The sequence below is a fragment of the Salvelinus namaycush genome, chromosome 8 (genome assembly GCF_016432855.1).
Source record: "Salvelinus namaycush isolate Seneca chromosome 8, SaNama_1.0, whole genome shotgun sequence".
Lineage (NCBI taxonomy): Eukaryota > Metazoa > Chordata > Actinopteri > Salmoniformes > Salmonidae > Salvelinus > Salvelinus namaycush.
The window spans coordinates 63136960-63163260 of record NC_052314.1 but is presented as its reverse complement, the minus strand read 5'-3'; the positions used below and the strand labels follow the sequence as shown (position 1 = coordinate 63163260).

Genomic DNA, 26301 nt, shown 5'->3' with positions numbered 1-26301 from the left:
TGTTATATAACCTCCAGACACCTACAGTACACTACACAATGTTATTTAACCTCCAGACACCTACAGTACACTACACAATGTTATTTAACCTCCAGACACCTACAGTACACTACACAATGTTATATAACCTCCAGACACCTACAGTACACTACACAATGTTATATAACCTCCAGACACCTACAGTACACTACACAATGTTATTTAACCTCCAGACACCTACAGTACACTACACAATGTTATTTAACCTCCAGACACCTACAGTACACTACACAATGTTATTTAACCTCCAGACACCTACAGGGATATATTCTCAGGTACACTACACAATGTTGTTTAACCTCCAGACACCTACAGGGATATATTCTCAGGTACACTACACAACATGTTATTTAACCTCCAGACACCTACAGGGATATATTCTCAGGTACACTACACAACATGTTATTTAACCTCCAGACACCTACAGGGATATATTCTCAGGTACACTACACAACATGTTATTTAACCTCCAGACACCTACAGGGATATATTCTCAGGTACACTACACAACATGTTATTTAACCTCCAGACACCTACAGGGATATATTCTCAGGTACACTACACAACATGTTATTTAACCTCCAGACACCTACAGGGATATATTCTCAGGTACACCACACAATGTTATTTAACCTCCAGACACCTACAGGGATATATTCTCAGGTACACTACACAATGTTATTTAACCTCCAGACACCTACAGGGATATATTCTCAGGTACACCACACAACATGTTATTTGACCTCCAGAACACCTACAGGGATATATTCTCAGGTACACTACACAACATGTTATTTAACCTCCAGACACCTACAGGGATATATTCTCAGGTACACTACACAATGTTATTTAACCTCCAGACACCTACAGGGATATATTCTCAGGTACACCACACAACATGTTATTTGACCTCCAGAACACCTAAAGGGATATATTCTCAGGTACACTACACAACAACATGGCTGATCCTTGACGGGATAGCGTTCATTACACAGTCACCACGCTTAATGTTAACATGATAATCTCTGAAATTCTACGATTGGCCACCTGCTTCATATCTGATTCACACAGTTAAACCTCTACTAGCCTGTCTAGGATGTACTTTAACTTACAGGAAACAGGGATTTAATCTGTTGGAAAACTCTTAGAAATGTCTAGTTGGTCTGGGGAATGCCCTGTAAATGTTCCCACAGTCCTTACACTGAAAATCAAGTGTTGAGTGGGCTCGCCTAGCACATCCGTTCAGCTTCCTTAGTGTAAACCCAGGCGTCTGGCCCTCGCACATTATTCAGCTATTTAAATACAGGAGACGTGAATTTACATGAGTTCATTTCATGTTTTTTTTATACCTGCGGTTTAGCATAACTGTGATCTTGCATAGATTAACCGTTCGGCATAGACATAGACAAGGTCTCTGGATAGTAGTGATTGCAGTGAGGAATGTCTGCCAGAATAGAGCTGAGAGATGTATTATGTCTCATAGTCAGTCGTCCTATCCCCCCCTACTGTGTCCTTGAATTGATTCCTGGTGCTAAATTGGAAGATGTATACTGCCAGTTAGTGAGTGAAGGTGAGGGGATAGAGAGGACAATGGTGTCAGAGTTATTCTGACGCTGTGTGTCTTTGAATGTGACATGAATATAATGTGTGATGCCAAAATGTGTGTGTGTGTGTGTGTGTGTGTGTGTGTGTGTGTGTGTGTGTGTGTGTGTGTGTGTGTGTGTGTGTGTGTGTGTGTGTGTGTGTGTGTGTGTGTGTGTGTGTGTGTGTACTACAGTATTTGTGGGTGTATGCTGAAATATCCATCTGTTCACAGCATAGTATGTTTCTCTCTACAGTGAGGACAACCTTCAAGAGGACCTGTTTGACCAGATCCTGGTGGGACGACTGGACTTCCCTGCTCCCTACTGGGACAACGTCACGGACTCAGCCAAGGTAACCACCACACACAGACACACCACCCCTGTCGCGTCAGCCCCCGTTAAATTTGGGTGGCAGTAATGAGGGGGTGGGAGGGTCCCGTTGAGATCTCCCGGAATGAAGGAGAGGGATGGTTTGGAAAGAGAGAAAGAGGGGATGCACACACACACACACCATATCTTCTTCTGTTTTCACATCTTTCATTACTCCTCTTTTCTGTTCCTTCTCTCTCTCTCTCTCTCTCTCTCTCTCTCTCTCTCTCTCTCTCTCTCTCTCTCTCTCTTTCTCTGCCTCTCTCTCTGCCTCTCTCTCTCTCTGCCTCTCTCTCTCTGCCTCTCTCTCTCTCTCTCTCTCTCTCTCTCTCTCTCTCTCTCTCTGCCTCTCTCTCTCTCTCTTTATTGGCTTTATTGGCATGGAAAACATATGTTTACATTGCCAAAGCAAGTGAAATGGATAAACAAAAGTGAAATAAACATGACGCTTACAAAAGTTCCAAAATAAAAAAGACATTTAAAATGTCATATGATGTATATATACAGTGTTGTAATGATGTGCAAATAGTTAAAGTACGAAAGGGAAAATAAATAAACATAAGTATGGGTTGTATTTACTCGTTGCCCTTTTCTTGTGGCAACAGGTCACAAATGTTGTTGCTGTGATGGCACACTGTGTTATTTCACCCAATAGATATGAGAGTTTATCAAAATTTGATTTTTTTTCAAATTCTTTGTGGGTCTGTGTAATCTGAAGGAAATATATGTCTCTAATATGGTCATAGGTTTGGCAGGAGGTTAGGAAGTGCAGCTCAGTCTCCACCTCATTTTGTGGGCAGTGTGCACAGCCTGTCTTCTCTTGAGAGCCAGGTCTGCCTACGGCGGTCTTTCTGTACATAGTCAAAGATTTCCTTCTTGGACAAGTTGGTCAGGTATTCTGCCACTGTACTCTCTGTTTAGGGCCAAGTAATTATCTTTTCTCATGATTTGGTTGGTTTTCTCATGATTTGGTTGGGTCTGATTGTGTTGCTGTCCTGGGGCTCTGTGGGGTCTGTTTGTGTTTGTGAACAGAGCCCCAGGACCAGCTTGCTTAGGGGACTCTTCTCCAGATGTATTTCTCTGTAGGTGATGGCTTTGTTATGGAAAGTTTGGAGATTGCTTCCTTTTAGGTGGTTGTAGAATTGAAATGTCTCGGTCTCTCTCTCTCTCTGCTTCTCTCTCTCTGCCTCTCTCTCTCTCTCTCTCTCACACACAATGACTAGTGTGTGGTAAAAGGCATGGTGCTCCCTGCTCCCTCCTCTCACTCCCTAAATTACCACCGTGTGTTAGTGACAGCAGCTATTTCAAAGCAAAGCTGAACTACTAATTAAATCCTCTGCTGCAGTGGCACCTCGACTTAACAAAGAGAGGCCTACGTCTAGAGATCTCAACAGCCTGCTGCAGTCACGGTCTATTCATTAGTTACCGGAAGAGAAGAAAATGGACTGATATAGACTGACATGGACTACCTGAACTTGTCCAATAAGACATGCTTATTTTCGTTTTCCGTTGCGAAATATTTTGGTACGTTTTGTTATGGTAAGCCCTAATGAACCCGACCCTGGTTGGAGGCACAGTGAATGTAGCCAAACTGTGCTAGAGCCCTGTTTGTAATGTCCTTCTGTGACACTTCTACATTGTTCTCACTGTGTGACATGACATGTCAAAGTAAAGTTGCGATGACATGACTTGAGAGAGACTGGACCCTGAAGAAGTCACCGCTGATGATGTCACCATGACCTGATGTGTTTTCTAGGAGCTGATTGGGCGGATGCTGCAGGTGAACGTGGAGGCTCGCTACACGGCACAGGACATCCTCTCTCATCCCTGGGTCACGGTAACTTGTCTTGTGGACTTTGTGTGTGTGTGTGTGTGTGTGTGTGTGTGTGTGTGTGTGTGTGTGTGTGTGTGTGTGTGTGTGTGTGTGTGTGTGTGTGTGTGTGTGTGTGTGTGTGTGTGTGTGTGTGTGTGTGTGTGTGTGTTCAGGACCATAAAGGAGAATGTGTGTGTGTCTCTGCAGGATGACAACATGGAGAACAACATGAAGATGGAGGTGTCAGGTAAACTGAGGACACACTTCAACACAGCACCAAAGCCCAGCACAACCACAGCAGGAGTGTCAGTCATCATGGTGAGAACAGGACAACAACATTCACTATCACAACCCAGTATTTGTTTTCTGGTCCCATTATCCATACACACATTGTTTTACTCCGTATACACAACAGCACTCAGCCACGACCCTCTACTCTCTATGGAGACTATTTTCTGGTCACGTTTCCAATACACATATTGTGTATCTCCATATACTTTCCCTCATCTGTACTCTCTGTACCATCTGTCGTACATAGACACCCCAGAGTCCTCGTCTGTAGATTCTTGATATTTGCAGAAATGTTCAACCATGGCCTGATTTACTTGCCACCAGTCGTTTTCTGAAGGAACCAAAAACAAAGCTAAAACAAGTTTCCTGATTTTTATTTTATTGGCATCCGCTTATATTTTAAGATTGATTGGAAACCAACATGAGCTGTAACAAATGTTAGTCAATTCAGCACTACACCTACTCACTTTCAAACAAACAATAACCATTTTCACATATAGTACTATTAATCAGTTGGTTATATAAGAGTTTGATCTAAAAGAACATGAGAGATTATCTGACAGGAAAGCTAAGAAATGGACAACTTCTGGTCATGTAATCATATCACTGAGGGTTTTAAGAGAGCGGAATTTATTCAAAATGCTTTCCCCTGGGATTACACATGGATAAATCCTGATTCATCATCTTATCGCTAAAACACGTTTCCATCCTTGCAGTACAAATGTCGTGTTTTAGTGTTGACGCAGTGTTCTCAGTGACTCCAGAGTACATTGGTCTGAAGAGGTACATTCTTAGTCATATCCTACCATCCTCTTTATCTGTTTTTAAGCTTTTTCCCACAAGCCTATGCACCTCCCGGCACAGTTATGTAACTTCCTGCTGTGGGTGGTGAACTTCCTCTCGATCAGCTGCACACTTCTGGTCACATCACCTCCCCTCTCTGGTCCACCTGGGGGTCTATTGAGCTGGAGCTGGTCTGCGAATACATGAACAATATAGCATAGGTCTGTCAATGGATGCATCTCAATTAGATCCCCCTCATCTCCTTCCCTGGTCCTTGAAGATGGGGACAATGAGAGGAAGCCACTCTAGACTATTGCGATGCACACATGCTGTCTGCTTCCACCTGGGTCCAGTATACCCACTGCAGCAGTAGAAGGGGATTAGCATGGGCTAAGGGGTGCGTAAGGGTTCATTTGGGACTACCCCTGACTCGGGGTTAAACCTCATTTTGTTGTAAATCTCCTTCGACAGTTTGAGATGTAAAGGAGATCCCTGCGCCCCTCCTGCTCATCCCACTCCCTCCTCCCACCTCATCCCAGGACCACAGGGGAAGCTTTGGAGCTGAGTGCAGGGTACCGATCTCCCCGTCCTCCACTCGCTCCCCCTCTGCCAGCTCCAATAATGCCTCTATAACAGATTGATCTGGGCAGAATAACTCAGTAACTCTCTGCAGTGGCCTTGAATCAGTTTGCATGGCTGCTCTGCCCCCTCGTGTAATTTGCCTAAGCTCCTCTCTCCTCCAATGGGGCCTCTTTTATTTTCTCTCTCTCTCTCTCATCCTCCTCTCTCATCCTCCACTCATAACCATCTTCATCAATCAGCTCGTCTCTGTGTGGACTGACTTTGTTGACAATGATGTCACTGCTGTGTTGAGAGTTGTTGTCTGAGTTAGATTTGTACATGTTATTGTATTCTGTGTTGTTTTTTGGCTGGCTGGCTGGGTGGTTATTTGGCATGCTAACTAACTAGGCCTAAGAGAAGCCCTCATTGCTTCTGCTGAACTAATTTTTAATTTGCCCCCGTCTCTGTCACTCATCCAAAGTAGTGCTCTTATAGTTAATGCCCGTACAATAACCTGGGGACATTAAATGTCTATGGCAATTTTACAATATATTTGATGTCTATGTAAAGCCATGATCCTACTCCTACATGTATTGGCCATGTCTATGGCAGGTTGACATTTATTGTCACGAATCTTGCCCTGGAGGCAGAACTGAGCAATTTCTGCTAGATGGGCCAGCTGCAAAACAAAAGTTTACTTTTTGGTCTTAATTTAAGGATAGGGTAAGGAATTAAGGTTAGCAGTGTGGTTAAGGTTAGGTTTAAAATGAGATTGTATTACTTTGTGGCTGTGCCAGCTAGTGACCACTCGGCAGAGCTGCCCCCAGAACAAGATTCATGACAAAACATTTCAACCTGCTGTCCTAGCCCTTTGGATACATTACAATTCATCTCTTGATAATTGTTCAGTTGAGCTCTACCACCACCTTGTGGTCAAACATTTAAACTGCACTACTGCACTGGATGAGAGAGACAGATGAGAATTGCTTATATTGCCTTGGATTTAACATTGAACAGTACTCCCCAGAAGTTAAGATTTCTAAAATCATGTCATTGAGCTTAGTAGCATCCTGAGAGATGGTTGTCATAGCAGACTTTAGGCTAATCAATTCCAGGCCTGGAGAGCCACACAACTGGTTGAATCAACGTTGTTTCCACGTCATTTCAATGAAATGTTATTGAACCAACGTGTAATAGACGTTGAATTGATGTCTGTGTCCAGTGGGACACCACTGCTTCTTTTTATTTAGACCTTGGAAACCAGGTGAGTAGTGGACTCTGGCTAACCAATGGCATGAACTGATCACTTAGCTACCAGGGACAGAGGAAAACCAGCAGTGCTGCCTGACACCAGAGCAGGAATCAAACAGCCCTGCTTTCTGTGTCTCCTCTAATGTTGTTGAGCTGTGAGTAAGACTAGTCTCTGTCCCCTCTGCTTCCTCCCCGCCCCCTCCACCCCTCCCCAACACGCCCACATTGCCACCCTCTGAATTAGCTCCAAGGCAATGGTATGTACTAACACTGAAGGCTACGCTTCTTTACTGCTTCTTCACTGACGCCACTAAGACTCACTCAGCTAAGGGAACATGGGAAATCTTGATGCCTTCTGATTGTTACGTAGTTATTATTGTTATTATTATTATTATAGCAATACAAATGATCTGTAATTCCAGATGTGATCTTCAGTGTCTAGTTGGTTTGGGTTGTGATGAGGCTAAATCTCTCCAGCACAATTTCTCATTTTCCCTTACAGTGCATGTTGAGCATTGATGATATGATTTGCTGTCTTGTTGGGTCAGTCTACTACTGTGAAGGGTCTGTCACTGTAAAATCACCCCATCTATGGATGTTTTTGTCCATATATATTTTTTTTTTATCTACTGTGTTTAATATTATATAGAAACATTACCCCATGGACCTTACTGTCAGATCAGTGGGGTTGAACGTTATCTTGGGGCAGTTTTCTCCATTATACACTGCTCAAAAAAATAAAGGGAACACTTAAACAACACAATGTAACTCCAAGTCAATCACACTTCTGTGAAATCAAACTGTCCACTTAGGAAGCAACACTGATTGACAATAAATGTCACATGCTGTTGTGCAAATGGAATAGACAAAAGGTGGAAATTATAGGCAATTAGCAAGACACCCCCAATAAAGGAGTGGTTCTGCAGGTGGTGACCACAGACCACTTCTCAGTTCCTATGCTTCCTGGGTGATGTTTTGGTCACTTTTGAATGCTTTCACTCTAGTGGTAGCATGAGACGGAGTCTACAACCCACACAAGTGGCTCAGGTAGTGCAGCTCATCCAGGATGGCACATCAATGCGAGCTGTGGCAAGAAGGTTTGCTGTGTCTGTCAGCGTAGTGTCCAGAGCATGGAGGCGCTACCAGGAGACAGGCCAGTACATCAGGAGACGTGAAGGAGGCCGTAGGAGGGCAACAACCCAGCAGCAGGACCGCTACCTCCGCCTTTGTGCAAGGAGGAGCACTGCCAGAGCCCTGCAAAATGACCTCCAGCAGGCCACAAATGTGCATGTGTCAGCATATGGTCTCACAAGGGGTCTGAGGATCTCATCTCGGTACCTAATGGCAGTCAGGCTACCTCTGGCGAGCACATGGATGGCTGTGCGGCCCCACAAAGAAATGCCACCCCACACCATGACTGACCCACCGCCAAACCGGTCATGCTGGAGGATGTTGCAGGCAGCAGAACGTTCTCCACGGCATCTCCAGACTCTGTCACGTCTGTCACATGTGCTCAGTGTGAACCTGCTTTCATCTGTGAAGAGCACAGGGCGCCAGTGGCGAATTTGCCAATCTTGGTGTTCTCTGGCAAATGCCAAACGTCCTGCACGGTGTTGGGCTGTAAGCACAACCTCCACCTGTGGACGTCGGGCCCTCATACCACCCTCATGGAGTCTGTTTCTGACCGTTTGAGCAGACACATGCACATTTGTGGCCTGCTGGAGGTCATTTTGCAGGGCTCTGGCAGTGCTCCTCCTTGCACAAAGGCGGAGGTAGCGGTCCTGCTGCTGGGTTGTTGCCCTCCTACGGCCTCCTCCACATCTCCTGATGTACTGGCCTGTCTCCTGGTAGCGCCTCCATGCTCTGGACACTACGCTGACAGACACAGCAAACCTTCTTGCCACAGCTCGCATTGATGTGCCATCCTGGATGAGCTGCACTACCTGAGCCACTTGTGTGGGTTGTAGACTCCGTCTCATGCTACCACTAGAGTGAAAGCACCGCCAGCATTCAAAAGTGACCAAAACATCACCCAGGAAGCATAGGAACTGAGAAGTGGTCTGTGGTCACCACCTGCAGAACCACTCCTTTATTGGGGGTGTCTTGCTAATTTCCACCTTTTGTCTATTCCATTTCCACAACAGCATGTGAAATTTATTGTCAATCAGTGTTGCTTCCTAAGTGGACAGTTTGATTTCACAGAAGTGTGATTGACTTGGAGTTACATTGTGTTGTTTAAGTGTTCCCTTCATTTTTTGAGCAGTGTATATTGACCCACTGTTTTTTATTTCTGTCTCTCCCTACCTGTTTGGTTCTGTTGTATTGTACAGCAGGTGAGTGTCAGTCTGACTTTCTTTCCCTCACCCCTCACCCCTGACCTCTACCAGAACACAGCTCTAGATAAGAAGAGGATCCAGCTGACTCGTCGCAGCCAGAGGCCCACAGCACCACCTCCGCCCCCACCACCGCCTGGGAAGATAGTAGTCCCTCCTGCAGCCATGCCAGTCAAGCAAGCCTCACCAGTCTCACCCAACACCAAGCTGCCAGTACCCACCAAGCTGGCATCACCCACCAAGCCTGCCCTGCCAGAGGAGGAGCCCAAGAGTCCTCAGACTGATGTGCCTGTCCCTGTATCCCCTCCCATCTCTCCTTCAACACCTACCAGACCTGTTACCTCTCCCTCTGTCCCTGTCTCTCCTTCCTCTCCTACCAAGCCTAACATCTCTATCTATCCTACCTCCCCTACCAGGCCCAACAACTCTCCCTCTCCTTCCTCTCCTACTAAACGTATCTCTCCCTCTCCCTCTTCACCTACCAAACCTGTTATCTCTCCCTCCTCACCTACCAAACCTGTTATCTCTCCCTCTTCACCTTCCAAACCTGTTATCTCTCCCTCTTCACCTACCAAACCTGTTATCTCTCCCTCCTCACCTACCAAACCTGTTATCTCTCCCTCTTCACCTTCCAAACCTGTTATCTCTCCCTCTTCACCTACCAAACCTGTTATCTCTCCCTCTTCACCTACCAAACCTGTTATCTCTCCCTCTTCACCTACCAAACCTGTTATCTCTCCCTCTTCACCTTCCAAACCTGTTATCTCTCCCTCTTCACCTACCAAACCTGTTATCTCTCCCTCTTCACCTACCAAACCTGTTATCTCTCCCTCTTCACCTTCCAAACCTGTTATCTCTCCCTCTTCACCTTCCAAACCTGTTATCTCTCCCTCTCCTTCCTCTCCCTCTTCACCTACCAAACTCCACATGTCCCCTTCTCTTTCCTCTCCAACCAAGCTCCATGTCTGTGCCTTCCCTGGGGCCTCTCATATGCCAGTTACTTGCCCCTCTGCCTCATCACCTTCCAAACGCAAAGCCTCCCCCTCTCCTCCTGCCCCTCTCTCTCCCTCCGACCCTCCCTCTCTTTTTACCTGCCCCTCTCCCTCCGACCCTCTGTCTGCCTTTCCCAGCACTTCCTCACCCCTGACCTGCTCCTCTCCCTCTTCTCCCACCCCTCCGGCACCCGTTACCTGCTCCCCCCCAACCGTGCCCCCACCCCTGGTGGGCCTTGACGTTGAAGCTACTGCCAGAGAGCTGTGAGAAAGAATGACTGGCTGCTGGACCATGGTCTAATTTGTACCTTTCAAGCTCCCTTACCTCCACGCGCCGTATCCCCAGACCTATGATTCGCATGTAGGGGGCTAGATACAGATAGAACCTCCACCCCCAGTAACAGTATAACAGCTGATATCCACTGCTGTATCTTTCCTAGGCTCCCAAGCAGCAAATGGCAAAAAAATAATAAAAAAATAATAAAAATAAATAAATATGGCTCCTACAACCTACAGTACAATCTCTGTAGAGAACCCATCATATCCACGCTCCAAGAGGGAAGTTGAGGTGTTTTGTACATTTTGGTTGATTTGTATGTACGGTATGTGTGTATTTATATATGAGCGATATGGAGAAAACAGAGCGAGGCCTGGCTAGTTGGTGTGTGGTTTCAGATGGGGTTTTCTGGAATTACTTCTGATCATGTTTTATTTATTGTCTGTGGTTGGTTGGTAGACACGCACGCACACATTGATTATGGGTAGAAGTGTATTATTTGGCGTGCTTGCCGTCTGTTTTAAGATAAACTACTACTGTAGATGTATATAGTATTGTATGACAGACACGAGGCATCCGAATGAAAGTTGAAGGTTTGAGTTTGTTTTCTTTTCTTGCCTGTAAAGCCTGTTTATCATTGGTCCGCTATGGAGCCTGTAGTGTTTAACTGCTGAACACCAAAAGAGAGACGCAACAGAGTAGAAGATGAACGTGTCAATGAGGAGAGGTGTGCCTGTGAAAATAGCTGCCAGATCAGGGGTGTGTTCAGGGCGGCAGGTAGCCTAGCGTTTTAAGAGCGTTTGGCCAGTAACCGAAATGTCACTGGTTCAAATCCCCAAGCCAACTAGGTGACAAATCTGTCGGTGCCCTTGAGCAAGTCACTTAACCCTAATTGCTCCTGTAAGTCGCTCTGGATAAGAGCGTCTGCTAAATTAATAAAATGTAAATGTTCATCAGGCACAAAATGGAAGAAAACAGACAAACAGGAAGGGACTTCCTGGACATGTCCTGTAAGAAACACTCATTTTCGCCCTCCGTTGCAAAACGTTTTTCATTGTGTGCCCTAATGAACCTGACCCAGTAGTTAGATTCCTTTTCTGAAACCAGCTGACAGGAAACACTGGGAGCGCTATCCCCTCATATACTCATTTATCAGTCCAGATTTACTGGATAATAACGTGAGGCTGTTCCACTTTGCTGTTGTCTTTGTCTGTAATGGTAATGCACTTGTTTTAAAGTCCATGGTTAAGTCCCAAATCGCACCCTATTCCCTATATAGTGCACTACTTTTGAGCAGGGCCCATAGGGTCAAAAGTAGTACACTATGTAGGGGAATAGGGTACCATTTGGGATGCAGCCCCCGTATCTCCTTACCTAGCCTACTGCATGCAGTTGGTTAGGGTTTAACCCTTCGGATATTGATAATGGCTCCGATGCACAGCACTACTACTCCAAGGGGCTTTAGTTGCATGCCGTGTTCCTCCCTCTGCCTCCCCACAAAACAGGTCTCCCTCTCACACACACACACACACACGTACGTCAAGCTGGTACTATTGTACGTATAGTAGCTGTTGTGTAATGTTTAGTCAAACTACACTGTCATCATCATAATGCTTTTTTTTATTGCAGTTTTAGTCTGGATACGTGTATGAAAATTACATTTCAAACAGGAAAAACACTCCTGTCAGCTTTGGCCAGCAGTTTTAGTTTGTGCAGACATTTAGCCACTATGTGACTCCTTTATCATTTTGTATTAGGAGCACATCGGAGAACTTCAAACGCAATAAAAAGTATTCAAATCAGTGTTTTGTTGATGTTTTTATTTCTTTGGCACTATGTTTTTGATTGTGTGAAAATGCCTATGTTGATAAAGGTGTGTAGAAATCAAATATTATAAGCCATTCACAATGAGGTAAAGTGACTGAGACCCATGTGATCATCAGCGCCCTCCTGTGGACAATATCTGAAGCAACAACATGGCCTAATTCCAACCATTAGCCAATGAAAACAACTATTTGATGATGTGTATCCGGATGAATCAGATCTACTTAGCCAGTTACCAGATCTAGCTCTAACATTGAGCCTATGGGGAACCAAGCTAGGGACCCACAGACTCCCATAACCCCCTGCTCTGCAGGTCACCTGGCCTGAGTGGTCTATGATGGCAGCACCTGCACTGTGTTGGGGGGTTTGACACATGGAGAGCAGCAAGCAGGTCCTGGTGAAGACTCTCCAACCGTCATCTCTTAAAGGGAAGGTTGCACAATATATATTGATGATATTCTATCTAAACTGTCTTTATACCCTTCTAGTTTTCCAATGTGAATAAACCTGAGACAAAACCATAGATATAGCACTCATCTTTGTATCTGTGCCATTATAGGCTCTGTGGCAGCCTCAATGACGCTGCCCATGCTATCTCCATTTTGAAGTAGTCAATGTTCTTTTTCGCAATTGGCTGATCCCGCCCGATGACCCGGTTGGACATGACTCCAACAGGGTCACCAGGAAGGATCAGCCAATGAAGATGGAAGTCCCACCCAGTCAACTACATTAAAATTGTGGAAGCCCTCAATGATACTACCCATGCTAATATGGCCTCTATCATTCTCTATGGGTTAAACCTACCTACCTAGGCCTTGACTGCAGCCAGGTGAAGAAGTTGTGCAGCTTCTGTGAACGATGTGGTTAGTGCAACGCCACCCCTGGCTACATTCCAGTCTAACTTCAGAAAACGGGAGTTCAAATAACAGTTCAATTGAAGACAATGTCTCAAGTTAAAAAATTCAAATTTATTTGTCAGAACTCATCACGCGTCAAAAACACTCATTCCAAATTGATTGCCAAAATATTGAGCGATACATAGAAAATACAGTAGTAGCCATTTCATTGTAATCGTAACCACACCAACACGGAATGTTTCTCCTTATGAGCAACCGTTGTATTGGAGGAACCACATCGGGTGTTCCAACCCTGCACCAAAACACCTGATTCAATTCAGTTTTGACCTGAAGGCCCATAATTAGGTAGAATCGGGTATTTTAAAGCTGGGCTTGAACCAAAAAGTGCACACCCTTTGGCTGTCCAGGACCAGGGTTGTCTGTGGTCTGGTTTAACCAGTGAATATTCACCGTGACACACAGACAGACTGACAAGTCCCTCATTTCGCTGCACCTCTCTTTGCCAAGATGAGATACTTCGATGGACTTTGATGATCCTAGCATGGTTTGGGCACTGTGTCGATCGCTAATATGATACAGTATATGCTTAAGTACTGCAAATACCTCAGTAGAGGAGGTAAAGCTAACAAGAAGTTATACAAAGAAGCACATCATGGCTACGTCGGGAAATTTGGAATGGCTTCCTTTCCTCGTCCCGTCTCCTACATGTAAAGTTCTGATAGGTGATGAGGAAAGGACGCCATTTTACAAAATTAGGACATAGCCCCTGACATTTGTTTCTACTGACAGACATATTATTCATCAGTATGGTTACAGTACATACATAAAGCTAATGATCGTCATGACTACACTCGGATACAAACAAACTAATCACACCGGCAGCCATCTTGTTACTATGATGTCTGTCTGATACACATATGACAACTGGTGACAAGTCTTTGTGCAGTGTACGCCAACATCAGGACAGCAGAGGAATAACTCATGCACAGGAAGGCAAGATCTGTCCATTTACACAGAGGTGTGGTACAAACATTTAAATAGAATATATTCCCTCAAGTCATGAACACATAAAGGACTTAATGAACTTCCTGCTCGATCACCACACAAACTTCACATATTTTATTTCCCTGTGTTTCCACAGTAGCAAAAAGAGCATGAAAAAATTGATATTAATGACCAAAATAATGATTATATCTCCACGTTTCACACCTATTGAAAATAATCACTCACCCCTAACGTACACAAATATATGGATTCTTAAGACAATAGATGCAAATATACTTTTCTACCTACTTCCACTTTGAACCCTTATTTTCCTCTGCTCGAGATGAAAATAGACTCTTAACAAGCTAAAAATAGATTTGTAACCATAGGTATATAACCCCACCCTAAGATATATTATATGAAATTTTCGATATGCCCTACAAAATATAGCAATGCCCTTTTTTAAAAAATAGTTTGCTTCTTTCGACAGAATCAGACAGTTTTTCTTCTCTTAAGATACATTCAGGATATCAATATGTATTGAGTAGTGCCTTAGGACATGGAACGACAGGATTGCAGTAGGTAGGTCCCACGTTAACCAGATTCTCAGGGATTGTTGTTGTTGTGTGGTCCTGCCTCAGTATCTGGTCTGGTACTCGTGGTGCCACCTGTTGAAGTCGTTGTAGAACAGGACTATACTACCAGACGCCATGCCGGTTATGATGCACCTAGGAGAGGACAGAGCCCAGAGGGAGTGTTGAGTTAAGGCTCATACATGTAGACAGAACATGATGTACTTTTACTAATGCCATACAGTACGTCTACTGTCTTTATACTGTGAATAACACCAAGGTCTTCATCATGGTATTCTGTGCATTCTAGATTGGGAAGGTTTTTTATTTCCCATCTGATGTTAGTTACTACAAACCCACACATCTGAAGATATCATTAGTCCATATTTTCATTATTTCTTCCTATGTGCTAAAACTTCATACCACACAACACCTATGTGAGTGAAGATTACAGCGTCAGAGTCCAGGTGTGTATGTTACCTTTGGTCGTTGGACATGGCCATGGAGCGGATGCCTGCGTCACAGCCAGGGTAGGTGAACATCTGTTTGAGGTTGTGAACCTGCCAGACAGACAGAACTCCCCCGTCTCCCCCCGTCAGCAGGTACTGTCCGTCCCGACTCAGCAGCATGGCCTGACGGGAGAGGAGAAACAGCACCACTTTGACTGACAGGAGACGTTATGTACAAGACAATAGGGAACATTGCTGTATTACTGTTCTATTGCATTGTCCATGAGGCTGTCAGCGCCCTCCTGTGGACAGCGTCATGACCTGCAGCCTATTGCACCTACCACTGGAGGGCGCTAATACATGCAGAGATTTGGATGGGATGTGTAACTCCCTCACACCACACCAGAGCTGACCACTATCATAAAGCATAATAAACATGGGCTTATTGCCCAGTGAGGAATCCTGTCGCCATATTGACGTCTGCTATTTGTCCAATAGAGCGTCTACAACAGCTCTTTAAAAACAACCAACCAAAGCTTTATCAGTATAGGCTTTGTGGTCCGATTTAGTGACCTAGCCTAGGACACCAGTGACCTCACCACCTACCTCACGGTGTGCTACTTCAATCAAAGTCTCTGTGAGCACTTCCTGCACCAAGCGAGAGAGGCACAGTATCAATCAGATATTTCACAACATTCATGTGGCGAGCAGCACAGAACAGAACAGAACAGAACAGCAGTCCATCCAACTGAACTGCTACAAGCCACGGCTCCCCACAGACACTGTGGAGAGAGATTTATTCTGCTCATCTGGTTTTCCTGTGCACTTATGGGCTGTGTTACACTTTAATGGGTTCCCAAGGGAAACGGGGATACACTACGGCCCTACACTAAACTTCTGTGTTGGGGTATATTTATGCATACAGTATATAGTTGGAAATTGAAGCCAGTCGGAGGCATCAATCACGAGGTAACAAACGCTGATGAAATGACAAGGAAATGTAAGTAATAACTAGTGTAAGTTAGCCTAATTAGCGGTTTCACATGAACATACTGTATGTTAGATGGGATGCAGCTATTTCAGTCACAGCTGGCTTAGAAGGATTAGAAAAGAAGTGCAATTACCGGATGGAAGATTAAACAAAAACATTCATCATCCCAGACATATGTGGTGCAGCTGCCAGAGTTTATTTCAAATGATAAATATTTGACATGAACAAAACTTAGTTTTGAATTTAACGCAAATTGGCACATTCCTGGCAATCAGTTTAGCTTATTTTGTGATACCAACTCAAGTCAATCAAAAGTTGCGTTAGATGCTTATACCACCGCTAAAACTAATATAATGGATCATTTAACAATCAAAACATTTAAGACAGTCGTTGCATATTCAAAATGGGGAAATGTCTACACTATAAGAAAAATCACTTTAGCTAGCCTGACTGCTCCCAATGGACTTGATCACTGGTTGCAGATATACAGTACAGACAGACAGACAGATATACAGTACAAACAGACAGATATACAGTACAGTACAGACAGACAGACATACAGTACAAACAGACAGATATGCAGTACAGACAGACAGACAGATATACAGTACAAACAGACAGATATGCAGTACAGACAGACAAACAGACAGATATACAGTACAGTCAGACAGAGACAGATATACTGTACAAACAGACAGACAGACAGACAGACAGACAGACAGACAGACAGACAGAACAGTACAGTACAGTACAGTACAGTCAGTGTTTGGCCTCTTCTTATGAGCCACAGGGAAGTGAACGGACCACTGCTGACAGTAAACTGCGGTATCAGAATACCTGGCAGTCTGAACTAATGCACTGACTCACACTCACGCATATACACACTCGATCGGACACAAGAGCCACGCACACACACTCACACACTGGCAACGAGACTGAGGGATCAATCTTTCCAGAGCATTTTGTTAGATCGCCATCCAAGAGGACTGGGAAAGGATTCTGGGAAAGTAGTATGGCTGTGGGGTGATCGGGGGAGGGAGATCTTTCTGTTTAGATTTGTTTGCTGTGTGTCTGATATCTGTCTAATTGCGTCCTTTATCTTGCCATATAAAGCCCCATAGCAATTTTTGTCAGTTAATCTGACACTATTGATTAAGAGAACAGACATTTAGATCAACATCATTTAGGATTAACTCAACAAAGGAAAATGTAGTTAAGATATTGTTTGCCAAAATGGCTCTCGGTATTTCAGGAATGGGCCATTACATTCACCGAACTAGTGGCAGTAGTCCCAAACTGAACAAACTGTTCTGATTCATGACCTCAACTCATGAACTAACTTGACAGTTACTCTCTTTTAATTGTTCCTCCGTGAAGTCAGTGTTACTCCATCCAGCCTCTGGCACTGATGATGTACTTACTATATGGTGTTGATGTAGCCTTCTATGAATCGGCCTAGTACATAACCCACTGTGTGCTGCTGGGGGGTTGGAGACCTGGCAGACGACTCAGCCAGACCCAGGTAGGAGGCTGTTCCCAGACAGAATAAAATCAGCCACTCTGCAACTGGGAGGCCAAACAAGATGGCCACCGTCTCCACAGGAGCCTAGATTGCCGACGTGACTCAGGTGTCTGAAGGATGACTTCAGAGCCTGGCAATGATGCCAGGGAGAACTATTATAGAACCACATGCTCCTTTTAACGCCCATAGTAACCAATCTGCTAGAATGGTTACTTACACTGTCTGAGTTATATTAGTGGGGCTAAGACTGTAATCCATTCAGCATGGCCTCAACTCAACTACGCTGGATGAATCTGCTATCAGAGAACCAGCAAAGAGAGAGGTTGTTGCTGAGAGTTACCCTCCAACGCAACTAGGGCCATATTCTAAATGGGATAAATGACATCAGTTTTTGACATTATTCAATATAATCTGCTGCTGTGTTGTGGCTTTACATCTATAGCATGGGTAGAGAGTTATCTGTCTAACACAGAGGGTGTTTTTTAATGGAAGCCTCTCCAACATAATCCAGGTGGAGTTGGGCATTCCCCAGGGCAGCTGTCTAGGCCCCTTACTTTATATAACCTTTACTAATTACCTGGCACTGGCTCTGAGTAAAGCTTGTGTGTCTATGTATGCTGATGACTCAACATTCTACACATCAGCTACTACAACAAGTGAAATCACTGCAACATTTAACAAAGAGCTGCAGTCAGTTTTAAATGGGTTGCAAGTAATAAGCTAGTCCTACATATTTTAAAAAGCATTGTATTTGGGACAAATCATCCAATCACTGCTTGGTGTAACCCTGGATTGTAAACCGACATGGTCCAGAGATATTGATGCAGCGGTAGCTAAGATGGGGAGAGATCTGTAATAAAGCACTGCTCTGCTTCTTGGCATCCCTATCAACAAGAGTTCTACAGGCACTAGTTTTGTCACACCTGGACTACTGCCCAGTCATACAGGCAAGTGACACAAAGGGGGACATAGGCACATTACAGTTGGCCCAGAACAGAGAAGCACGGCTGGCCCTTAAATGTACACAGAGAGCTAACATCAATGACATGCATGTCAATCTCTCCCGGCTCAAAGTAGACGAACGATTGACTGCATCACTACTTTCCGTTGTGAGAGGTATTGACATGTTGAAAGCACAGAGATGTGTGTTCAAACGACTAGCACACAGCTCAGACATCCATGCATACCCAACAAGACATGCCACCAGAGGACTCTTCACAATCCCCAAGTCCAAAACGGACTCAGGAAAACACACAGTACTACACAGAGCCATGACTACATGGAACTCTATTCCACATCAAGTAACTCATGCAAGCTGTAACATAAACATAAAACTACACCTTATGGAACAATGCGGACTATGAGGACACACACATGCCAGAACCCTCACTCTACACACATATATTAGATATGTAGTGGTGTAATAATATTACATGAACTGTTTTATTTTATTTTTCATTTGTTTGGCATGACCTAATGGGGATCCATAATAAATACCAATACAAAAATAAGCTCCACTATTAACATACCCAGTCACATTCACGCTGCATGCACACATAAGCACTTGTGCACCCACACACACAAATGTACCCACACACAGACACAGACACACACACACACACACACACACACACACACACACACACACACACACACACACACACACACACAGCAACACACAGTCTGGGACGAGACTACTGTAAGGGGACACCTTGGGCCAGGACAAACATTTATTTATCCCGGAGTCCTGCTGTGTGGTGGGACGCAGCGCTAGCTGAAGATTGATACTGGTGTCTAGTGCAGTGCATTAAACACCACGTCCAGGCCTCATACTGAGACGAGGGGGGCCGCTGCTCTCACAGAGCTACCCTGAGATGTTAAGACTGCCCTGATTCTGTCTGACGTGGCAGGAATTTACAACGCACAGCAGAGGAGAGACGCAAAGCGGTTTATGTACATGAAAAGAACGAGCTGGGGAGTACAGTACGGGGACCTGGCAAAACCTAAAACTGTGTTGGATAAGACAGCAACTAACTGTCTATCAGAGAGTCGTTGTGGATCTGATAAATAAAGACTAACAGTTCATATACATGAGAAAAGGAGGCTGGCTACACTATTGGCAAAACTGTTGTTGTTAACAAAATAGCGGTGGATAAAATCGGAAAACTAATCTTCATAACAGCTATTTGGAGGATCATTTGATCTGGATCTCACCAACCTGATCTTCAGTAGAATCTGAAACATTACAGTAGAAAATCATTCTAAACTTCTAAGTTTATCCATTTAATAACCTTTCCTATTCAGCAGCATGTCACCACCAACTCAATACCAGACTTGCTCTGCCAATGAATTCTGATCCAGTCTGCTTATTGGAAACAAATGGGGGGGGGGGGGGGGGGTATATGTATGTATATAGCTCAGTAATCAGTCTAAGTCCTGGTGCTATGGCTGTGACTATGACTGTGACTGGGTGACAGGGGCAGAATACAGCTGGCTCAAATGGGAAGCAGGTGTGCCTATGAGGGACTGGGTTACATTTCCCAGGCCCATCGGAAACAGGGGGAAAGGGAAACTGGCCAAAGAGCCGCGGCCATTTTGTGACACCGTAGCCGTGAGGCAGGAAATGTGAAATGTGGGAATGTGTCGGGTGGTGCCTGAGGGTTGTTAATGGGGCTAGGACTGGGAGAATGTCCGCCCTCCTGCCATGTTGAACCAGCACTAAGACCTGATAGGACTCGACACGGGAGCCCAGGATCAAAGAGACTTGTCTGGACTGGAGGAGAGGAGAGGTTGGAGGAGAAATGGAAGTAAAGAGCCTTTGACCTGGTACTTCCTAGGCTAGAAGTGTTTGTGTGCGCGCATGTGTGTGTGCGTGAGGGGTTTGTAGATGTGTATGCCCTGAGGCAGACAGACCACAGAGCTGTCCTTTAATCAGAGAGCAGACCACTGGCATGATGAAGCACAGAAACTTTCCCAGACCAGTAGAATAGAACAGAGAGAGGCAGCCCACTCTAGAAATAAGCACCTTACTTTGAACTTGATGAAGGTCAAAACGTGTGTACACTAGGCTTTCCAACAAAACATTAAAACCATTAGAAGCTTAATGAAATGACTTTGTCCCTCTATATCAGTGGGTTCCTTTACCCTGATGTTCTCCTCCACCTCCATGTGTCCCAGCAGCTTTCCGTTGATGGAGAAGAAGCAGAAGTGTCCCTTGTCGTAGTAGACCACGGCGTGGCCCTCTGTAGAGGACTGGATGAGACGGGGCTGCACGCAGCCCCCCGGGCCCTCCAGGGTCCGCAGCAGATCCCCATTCATGGAATGGATCAGACACGGGCCCTCTGTGAGTGGAGGAACATAGAAGTTACTAACCAGGCTCTGATTTCCACTGATTCACTCACGGGTTTATCATCATAATGACATTATAACATGGTCATTTCTTCTTCTAAATCCAAAGCGACTTACAGACCTGTCTACATTGACAGTATGAGGTTGTTCAGTATGAAAGTGTTCACTGTTCTGACATTCATATTGTCAGTGTGACCAAGATCTAAGTTACTTTTGAACCTAGTCTGTAGCAAGAGGCCTCGGTTGATCCACACACACACTCACCTCTGCAGCCACTGATGACCAGTCCCAGCTCGGCACACACACTGGCGCAGGTCACCTCACAGTCATGACCCGTCAGGATGGCTCTGGGCGTCACAAACTCAGCTGGGGAAAAACACACAAACGCACGTTAGCCAATGGAAATCAGGTGTGGGCATGTTCATTTTACAGCCACTAGAGGGCGGTAAATCCACACAATCATTTCCCTATAAGTCATAGTGCCTCAGAATGTGATGCTTGGTATATTCAAAGTGGAAGACCCACTTTATGGTCATGCATTTCACCACATAGAAATGAGAATTCAGAAACGAATGGCAACATATTGTCAGAGTATGTGCTCTGGCTATAAAACAATGCAGAGTGATTCTGACGAGCTCTCATCATAACGGTCAGTGGTTTTAGCTATTAGGTGTGGGTGGTTGTGAGAATTGGTCCTTATTTAAGAGTGGGTGGATATGTGGTGGACTCTGACCATCACTGGAACTAGAGCATAGTAGCTGCCATTTATTCTAGAATAATTATTCTTCATCAGAGACCCAGACCAAAACACACACTCCCAACTCACCCCCACCTCTCTCAGCAAACAGACAGGACTCATCCAGCCATATCATCTCCACTCTCTCTCTCCAACACTTGTCACTAACAGTCTCCCTCTTCCTTTAATACACTGTACTCCCCCAGAAGAGCCTAACCAACTCCAGATGCCTCCAGACAAGAGACTGGGCTCTGACACCGTCCTTTAGGAGATGAGGAGAAGAGAAAGAGATGTGCCAAAAAGAACAGCCCATCATTCACTTGCGTTGGGCTGAGCCGTCAGAGACAAGAGCCCAAACAAGAGTTCTGCCCTGGGTTAGCTCCAACCAATCAACACCTGTCCTGCCAATACTAGTACTGCCCACTGTTGGATATACCACAATGTTGACCACTACATCAGTCAGTGATGAAACTTGTTAAGTAAATACAGCCAATGGACATGCACTGCAGAGTAGACAGAGAAGAAAGAGTCCAACCATACCCTCCCTCCCTCCCTCCCTCCCTCCCTCCCTCCGAGGGATGGTAAAGTCTGCCTGCCACTTTGTGGTGCTTTACAGGAGCCAGGTTGCTGCACTGATAATATTGGTGTTTAACAGGGGGTCCCAGCTGACCCCTGCTCCCTTTGATGTGGGGTGAGAGGTCAGAGGTCATACTAAAGCTGCTAAAGCACTGTACCACAGTCAGTCCCACACTGCAGTTCATTAGGAGTTCACTATCAGACAGAGGGCGTCTCAACGCCACGTCTCGCACGGTGCCCTGGGTCTTCTCAAACAGAGGAGAGGACAGGGTCAAGTTCAACTACAGCAGGAGACAGACCGACAGACAGCACTTCAAGAAGGAAGTCATAGAAATGGAAAAGCTAGAATGGACATGGTTGTTAAATACCGAATTGTTTTACATGGAAGCCACCTATAGAATATGCTGTTACTTTGCTGAGCCTTGAGGATTGGAATAGCACGTTCTGAGGAGTGATGTTGTAGAGACCATACCTAGGAGATAGCTGACTATGTTCACCATTGATGTTGTAGAGACCATACCTAGGAGATAGCTGACTATGTTCCCCATTGATGTTGTAGAGAACATACCTAGGAGATAGCTGACTATGTTCACCATTGATGTTGTAGAGACCATACCTAGGAGATAGCTGACTATGTTCACCATTGATGTTGTAGAGAACATACCTAGGAGATAGCTGACTATGTTCACCATTGATGTTGTTGAGAACATACCTAGGAGATAGCTGACTATGTTCACCATTGATGTTGTAGAGAACATACCTAGGAGATAGCTGACTATGTTCACCATTGATGTTGTTGAGAACATACCTAGGAGATAGCTGACTATGTTCACCATTGATGTTGTAGAGAACATACCTAGGAGATAGCTGACTATGTTCACCATTGATGTTGTTGGAGAACATACCTAGGAGATAGCTGACTATGTTCACCATTGATGTTGTAGAGAACATACCTAGGAGATAGCTGACTATGTTCACCATTGATGTTGTAGAGAACATACCTAGGAGATAGCTGACTATGTTCAACATTGATGTGCCTCTTTCACTAGCCCTTTTCCCACTATATAGCCATTGTGCAAATCAACAAGCGTTGGTATAAATTTGAGTATTTTGACTACACATTTAACAACTTCACTCTGCAATTGAATTAGACTTTGGTTTAGTTTAACTCAATACACATAAATGACTGACTCCTGAACTTTCTGGAGTAAAAACACAACGTGTGTAAATCTTTCATTAGTGCAGACTCCTCCGATACACTAACTGCCTTCAGCTTGGTGGTTAGTAACCCTAAACACAGTAAAGTGCAGAAAGTTCTGTACCTCCACTGACCTCCCCTGTAAAGTAAAAAGGCTCCTGGTATGATGGACAAGCCCTTTATGTTCATTTCAGTGAAATATTTTAACGGCTTTTAAAGGCCCAGGCAGGCATCCTGACGACTTTCCAACTACGTTCCACCATGCTGACACTGTGGCCACACCAGACCAACAGGTCATGATCTCTTCATGTATAGATTTCATTAAGTTAACTGTCAAACATCCTAAACGTCAGAAACGCTGATTTATGCCCTACAACGGCGAGGATTAAAGCGTGATGTCGGATTTTGCCCGTGGAAGATCAATAAAACTGATATATTGGTGTATCGTTTAACCTTTTGAGCTGCTCGCCACCATTTGGTTTGCATTAGGCAGACATCTGATTACAATATAATACATAAAACCAACACTGCTAACATGTGTGTGTGTGTAGACTGAAAAGAGTATCACTTACCTGGGGAAAGAGAAATGTGTATGTGTGTGTGTGGGTGTGTACTGAGAAGGGTATCATTTACCTAGGGAAAGATAAATGTGTGTGTTTGTGTGTATGTGTAATGATTAGAAATAAAAAATATATAATTTCAGCTGTTGTTCACTGAATGATTATCTAGAGGCTACTTCCTAAATGTATCTTTATTAAAAAGTCATGGTTAAAAATGTGGGGGGAACAACCCATAAACCTGTGTGTTCTACCGTTGAGCCACCAGAGGTCAGTATAGTCTGCAGAATCCCCTCCCACTGTGCATGCTCTCTACTGCTCTTCACTCACTCACACAGAGATAAGTGTACGGAGCAGGCACTGATTGTGTAGATGTGTGTGTAGTGTGTGTGTGCAAATGTACGATTTGGATACTGCAGACACATTTGGCACAGAGAAGGCTAATCTGTGTCAGCCAGCAGCTAAACAGGAACTAGCGTGTGTGTCTGTGTGTGTGTGTGTTAGGGGGCTGAACTTGAAAGCACTGTGTTTGGCGGGAGAATAAAGGAATCTCTGGTGTGTGTGTGTGTGTGTGTGTGTGTGTGTGTGTGTGTGTGTGTGTGTGTGTGTGTGTGTGTGTGTGTGTGTGTGTGTGTGTGTGTGTTTGTTCGTGCCCTATGGTTAGCAGACCCTGATGCGGTCTAGAGCAATGGAGCATCATATTGTGGTGGTGGGCCGGACTGATTAAAGTACTGCTGCTAAAACTCACTGCTGCACCATGCAGAATCTGGCAGGCTGGAGAATAACAGATGCACACACACTCAGAGACCGAGACAGAGAGACCGAGACCGAGAGACCGAGACAGAGATACCGACACAGAGAGACAGACTTGATTCACACAAACTACTCTGTACACAACGCAGGCTGGCTGGCTCAGACTAAGGCCGAAGAATAACAGATGCACATATACAGATACAGCCTTCAGAAATGTATTTACACTGCTTGACTTTTTCCACATTTTGTTGAGTTATAGACTGAATTAAAAAAAATATATATATATATTTTTTTTTAAATGTGTCACAGGTCAACACACAATACCCCATGATGTCAAAGTGGAATTATGTTTATAAACATTTTTACAAATGAAAAGCTGAAATGTCTTGAGTCAATAAGTATTCAAGCCCTTTGTTATGGCAAGCCTAAATTAGTTCAGTAGTAGAAATGCTTAAAAGTACCAATAAGTTGCATGGACTTAGTGTTTAACATGATTTTTAAATGACTATCCGATCTCTGTTCCCCACACATACAATTATCTGTAAGGTCCCCCAGTCGAACAGTGAATTTCAAACACAGATTTAACCACAAAGACCAGGAAGGTTTTCCAATGCCTCGCAAATAAGGGCACCTACTATTGGTAGATAAATAAAATATATTTTATTAAAAAGACATTGAATATCCATTCAAGCATGGTGAAGTTACACTTTGGATGGTGTATCAATACACCCAGTCACGACAAAGATACAGGTGTCCTTCCTAACTCAGATGCCGGAGAGGAAGGAAACCGCTCAGGGATTTCACCATGAGTGCCAATGGTGACTTTAAAACAGTTACAGAGTTAATTGGCTGTGATAGGAGAAAACTGAGGATGGATCAACAACATTGTAGTTACTCCACAATAATTTACCTAATTGACAGAGGGAAAATAAGGATGCCTGTACAGAACACAAATACACCAAAACATCCAGAACACAAATACTCCAAGGCAATAAAGTAATACTGCAAAAAATGTGACAAAGCAATTAACTTGTTGTCCTGAATATAAAGTGTTATGTATAAAGTGTTAATACAACACATTACTGAGTACCACTCTCCATATTTTCCAGCATATTAGTGGCTGCAACATGTTATGGGCATGCTTGTAATCGTTAAGGACTGGGGAGTTTTTCAGGATAAAAGATAAACGTAATGGAGCTAAGCACAGGCAAAATCCTAGAGGAAAACATAGTTCAGTCTGCTGTCCACCAGACACTGGGAGACAAATTCACGTTTCAGCAGGACAACAACCTAAAACACAAGTCCAAATATACACTGGAGTTGCTTACCAAGACGACATTGAATGTTCTTGAGTGGCCGAGATACAGTTCTGACTTAAATCTACTTGAAAATCTATGGCAAGACCTGAAAATGGTTGTCTAGCAATGATCAACAACCAATTTGACAAGAGCTTGAAGAATTTTGAAAATAATAATGGGCAAGTGTTGTACAATCCAGGTGTGGAAAGCTCTTAGAGACTTACCCAGAAAGACTGCTTCTACAAAGTATTGACTCAGGGGTGTGAATACTTATGTAAATTAGATATTTCTGTATTTCATTTTCATTTCTAATTTAATTTCTACATTTCTAAAATCATGTTTTC

The 26301-nt window shown here is 44.3% G+C and overlaps 2 protein-coding genes across 2 annotated transcripts in view; one reads left to right on the top strand and one right to left on the bottom strand.

Annotated features, from left to right (window-relative positions):
* The window catches only part of LOC120052234 (serine/threonine-protein kinase DCLK2-like), a 78677-nt gene extending 68422 nt beyond the window's left edge, over positions 1-10255 (top strand). The window contains exons 14-18 of the mRNA XM_038999057.1: positions 1878-1974; positions 3748-3828; positions 4012-4122; positions 9078-9542; positions 10154-10255. Coding sequence (XP_038854985.1) covers positions 1878-1974; positions 3748-3828; positions 4012-4122; positions 9078-9542; positions 10154-10255 — 856 coding nt within the window. The remainder of the gene's footprint in view (positions 1-1877; positions 1975-3747; positions 3829-4011; positions 4123-9077; positions 9543-10153) is intronic.
* A 2809-nt stretch (positions 10256-13064) lies between these two features.
* Positions 13065-26301, bottom strand: part of LOC120053047 (lipopolysaccharide-responsive and beige-like anchor protein) — a 326774-nt gene continuing 313537 nt past the window's right edge. Inside the window, exons 54-57 of the mRNA XM_039000298.1 lie at positions 21104-21205; positions 20636-20832; positions 15010-15161; positions 13065-14685 (exon numbers count right to left, since the gene is read on the bottom strand). Of these exons, the coding sequence (XP_038856226.1) occupies positions 14595-14685; positions 15010-15161; positions 20636-20832; positions 21104-21205 (542 nt within the window). The 3' untranslated portion in view covers positions 13065-14594. The remainder of the gene's footprint in view (positions 14686-15009; positions 15162-20635; positions 20833-21103; positions 21206-26301) is intronic.